At 47.7% G+C, this 4,692-nt stretch overlaps 1 protein-coding gene across 1 annotated transcript; it reads left to right on the top strand.

Moving 5' to 3' along the window:
• The first annotated feature begins 372 nt into the window (after positions 1–372).
• On the top strand, positions 373–2,469 carry LOC115444618 (ELAV-like protein 4). Its single transcript, XM_030170460.2, has one exon. It carries the CDS (start codon positions 452–454, stop codon positions 1,511–1,513), a length of 1,062 nt encoding a protein of 353 aa, XP_030026320.1. The 5' UTR covers positions 373–451; the 3' UTR covers positions 1,514–2,469.
• The last annotated feature ends 2,223 nt before the right edge of the window (positions 2,470–4,692 follow it).

The raw sequence follows: 4,692 nt of genomic DNA on the forward strand, positions 1-4,692 counted from the left end.
AGTTGAGACTTGATTTTTGTAAATGAAACTACCAAAAAAAAAATTTATAGCACGAAATGAATAAATTGAAGACGTAAAATGAAAATTGGTCCAAAATCAGTGAAGTAAGTGATGACAAACGAGCCAGCGGTGCGTGGCCGGGTCGGGTGTTGAGGGTGTGCGGGCGTGGGGTGCGCGGGGGTGCGGGCGAGCGGAACCCAGTTACGGAGGCGGCCGCTTCCCGGGCCGATCGATCGTGCCGGGGTGGTATCTGGTTTTTTCGGACACTATTCCAACGCGGGGGGTGAACGAACCTGGTTATGTAAGCGCGGGTCGATAGGGTGTGTCATGCGCAGCCCTCGGTACGCCACCCCGCCAGACCGGTTCGCGCGCGCTCCCTTGACGGTCGTGCCGTTTTATTTTACCGCGTTTTTCGTTTCCCTTTCGTTCTTTCCGTTTATTTTCCGCCACCATGTCGAAGGGTGACGGTGAGCAGCAGAACGGCTCCGGCGAGGAGTCTAAGACAAACCTCATCATCAATTACCTGCCTCAGAGCATGACGCAGGAAGAGATCCGGAGCCTGTTCTCGAGCATCGGCGAGGTGGAGTCGTGCAAGCTGATCAGGAACAAGGGTGCTGCGTTCCCGGACGCGCTCAACCACGCCCTGCACGGCGGCGGCCAGAGCCTCGGCTACGCGTTCGTCAACTACCACCGGCCCGAGGATGCCGAGAAGGCCATCGCGACACTCAACGGGCTGCGGCTGCAGAACAAGACCATCAAAGTGTCGTACGCGCGGCCCAGCAGCGAGGCTATCAAGGGCGCCAACCTGTACGTCTCCGGGCTACCCAAGACGATGACACAGACCGAACTCGAGCGGCTGTTCAGTCCGTACGGACGCATTATTACGTCGCGGATCCTCTGCGAGAACTCTGGCGGGCGGCCCTTCACCGGCGGAGAACAAGGTCTGTCCAAAGGCGTTGGCTTCATCCGCTTCGACCAGCGCGTGGAGGCCGAGCGCGCCATCCAGGAGCTGAACGGCACCGTGCCCAAGGGTGCCACCGAGCCCATCACCGTCAAGTTCGCCAACAACCCAAGCAACAACGGCAAGGCGCTGGCGCCGCTGGCGGCGTACCTGCCGGCCGCGCTGCGCTTCCCGGCGCCGCTCGGCCGCTTCAGCTCAGGCAAGTCTCTGTTAGCTATCAACAAAGGCCTACAGCGCTACAGCCCGCTGGCGGGCGAGCTGTTGGGGGGCGTGCTGCCCGGCGCCGTAGGGTCCGAATGGTGCATTTTCGTATACAACCTGGCGCCCGAGACCGAGGAGAACGTGCTCTGGCAACTGTTCGGCCCCTTCGGCGCCGTACAAAGCGTCAAGGTGATCCGCGACTTGCAAACCAACAAGTGCAAGGGCTACGGGTTCATTACCATGACCAACTACGACGAGGCCGTAGTCGCCATCCAGTCGCTCAACGGCTACACGCTCGGCAACAGAGTGCTGCAAGTCAGCTTCAAGACTAACAAGATCAAGACAATCTAAGATCGCAGAGGGATCGGCCTAGCTGGACGCTAGGACGGCACGGCAGGCTCGCACCCATACATACAAACGATTTTATGCGACAGCGGCCCATTGTCCAGCCAGTTCGAGCCGGACACACAGATAGGAATCTGTCTTCCCGATATTAGACGCCGCCGGTTCCCGGCGTATTTTGTACGTGTATTGTGTAGTTGTGGCGTCGGCCGCCCTTTGTTCGCCGTCGGCCGCCGCGAGTACGCCGCCGAATTGGGTTAAGTGTTTTCAGAAGGAATATAAAATGGCGGCGGGCGGGCCTCGGCGGCGCATGCGCGGCGGGCGGCGGCTCCCGGGCGGCCGCGGCCAAGCAATAATACTTTAGAACCGAAGCATGTGATGCTCTCCAGGCCAGTCTATAAACCGAACATATTGATCATAGTCAATAGCAAATAATGATGTATAACTTCGCTTATGAACGGTTGTGGTAAACGAGAAAATAGTTTACGAATAAAAATTAATAAAATTTTAGCAATAATAGCCTAAAATGCTACGTGCTCCAATGTTTGTATGCGATCATATCGTGTTAAGTGCTGTAACATAATGTAAGGGCCGTGTGCTAGTACTCGACGTTATGCCAAATATCCTTTATCTCATTCGCTCAGGATGCGGCGGCGGCGGCGGCACCGGCTCGGCCCGCCCCGCCCGCTGACATAGTTATATTGTTAAAGATTGGATGAGAAAAAAAATATATTATTATCTATACGTATATTTTAAATCATTTATATTAAAATTAAGGATGAAAAAACTAATCAAAAACTGTGATAGGTTTTGATAAAATTTTAAAAAACGGTGAATAAGCGGCGAAGCTGTGGGGCAGCGGTGGGGCCCGGGCGAGCGGCGACCGGCGCCGGGCCCGGGCCCCGAGGCCCTTTGTAACATAGGATTTGACACATGAACGGGTCTAAAATAGGCCGCGGAGGTACACGGGGAGGACGGGTGCGGGGCCGGGGGGCGCGGGTAGGGGCGGGAAGGGGGTCGAACGTGAGGCCTGGGAGGAAAATCGATGGAGCTAGCTCCGACCTGCGAGCCCGGGCAGCGAGCGCGGCGGGGAGGCGTGGCGTCGGTTGCCGAACCACCCCGCCGACCCGCGCCCCGCCCCGCACCACCCCGCCCTAGCCCCGCGCGGGACACGGCCGGAACTCCACCACGCCGAGGTCAGGATAGGTAGAGTCCTTAAGGAACTATGGTGCACTAGTCTAAGGGCGTCCCTCGGGAACCCGTTATTTAGACATAAAATCGGTACCTGCTATATTTAAATGTATGGATGGATGCGACCCGCGTCTGTTCGAAGTAGGCTTTAATTGTCTTAGTCTAAATGGAAATTTGTATATAGGAAAAGATAAAAATAATAAATCGCCGCGTCTAACACGCAACACACATCCGATAAAGACCTATAAGAACATCGAAGTTGCATAGAATAACTATCGTGCCGTCCTACCGACCCTACGATTTTTGTAAAAAAAAACTATATACTTATAATATAAAAAATCAGTTTTGTAACAATTCAGATATAATAGGTCATTTCATACCAAAGATGGAGAATAAATTTACAAGTATTTATATATTTATTAATGTAATACGTGCAATAACTAATAGACAGTAATTTAATTAAAAGAAATATATTAAATAAATGTTCTCGGAGTATTGTCGGCATGCGAGTCAAATGATGAGTCTAATTACATTTTTATTGTAAAATTGTTCATTTATCCGCCTCTCTGCGCGAAGTTTTGTACCAACGTTGAGGAGAAATTTTAAAAATACTCGCTTGATTTACAAACGTCACGTTAAATATAACATTGCTTCGTTTCGACAGCTTACGCTTTCCATTTAGTGTTCAGCCGCGACTTTGCCCGCAATTAAACTCGGAGGGTTCTTCCAGTGAAGCGTTGTAACTAAGTTTTCACATAATTGTTGACTAGTACGATGTACGAGTCCTCCGTGTAATGTAGGTAAACTATTAGGTGTATTTGATTTTAGAAAAATTCTCGAACGTTCCAAATGTTTTGGCTGAACGTCAAAATTGTTTAAGTAAAGTCACAATGGTGATTTCGGGGACTGCTGTCCACCCTTAGGGGTTTAGGCCACACGGCTTAGGGCATGTTGCGAAGCACAATTTTGGCTAAAGATCTTAACGTAGTTCGTTAGGTTAATGGGTGTAGTTGTTATTTTATGTTGTTTATACATCAAAAAATTCAACTATTCTAGTCATTTACGTAATTGTGTTTTCTTGATTTGGAGTTAGGCGTTTTGTCATACCTGGTCGGTTTTATGTCGAAGCCTAAACTCTTATAGGTTACGGCTTTAAAATATTTTCCGAGTTCTAGTTAAGAGATAAATGATTCAGCCGAGTTACGCAATGCATATGATGGCTCCTAAAACGCCTAACTCAAAAATGTTCGTATAATAATATGTAATATTATAATATTTTCAATAGTTGAAGTTACCATAATGTTGGGTGTAGTTTAATAATAATTTCTTAATTAAGTACATTATATTATCTATCATTAATTTACGTGCAATTTTCTTGTATTTTTCATTGTATTTATGTAGGTGTGTTAACTTGTATAATTTGGCGGTGCGAGTCGATGGATTTGTAGGTATCGATAAAAGACAACACTATAATGAAGTTGCAGTTTTATCGATATGTATAGATCGTCTTTGCATCGTAATATTATAAGACGAATTGATTTATTTATTAGAGAAATGTAAAGGGCAATTAATCTAAGGATGGGTGGACTTGCAAAGTTTTTTTTTGCGTAAAACCTTGTGTATTATTTTTTATCTATGGATAAAAATGGCGCGGCCACGCGTCTATGATCGAAACATAAAACACCAAATCGTTTAACTCATCGACTTTTTAGATAATAAATAAAATGTATCAAAATGCAAATATTTTGGACGTTGTGTTAAGGCTATGGTTAGGTGATGCCAGTTGGGGGAACGTTTCATTGGCCCATTACCAGGGTGGCCACTTTTGCAAAAATATCAATCAAAAAATTTTTTTTCCAAAACGTACACTCCGATTTAACAACGATCACTCTCCCTAAAACTCGGTTAAAATATCCCGAAATTCCAGAAAATGGCCACCCTGTCGTCTTTCGGTAAAATAGTGCTCAATAGTATAGAGGACATTGTCCGTTTAGTAA

The sequence above is a fragment of the Manduca sexta genome, chromosome 5, assembly GCF_014839805.1.
Source record: "Manduca sexta isolate Smith_Timp_Sample1 chromosome 5, JHU_Msex_v1.0, whole genome shotgun sequence".
Lineage (NCBI taxonomy): Eukaryota > Metazoa > Arthropoda > Insecta > Lepidoptera > Sphingidae > Manduca > Manduca sexta.

Excerpts from the sequence above, each read along its gene's own strand:
- LOC115444618 (XM_030170460.2), top strand. The coding sequence starts at position 452 with ATGTCGAAGGGTGACGGTGAGCAGCAGAACGGCTCCGGCGAGGAGTCT.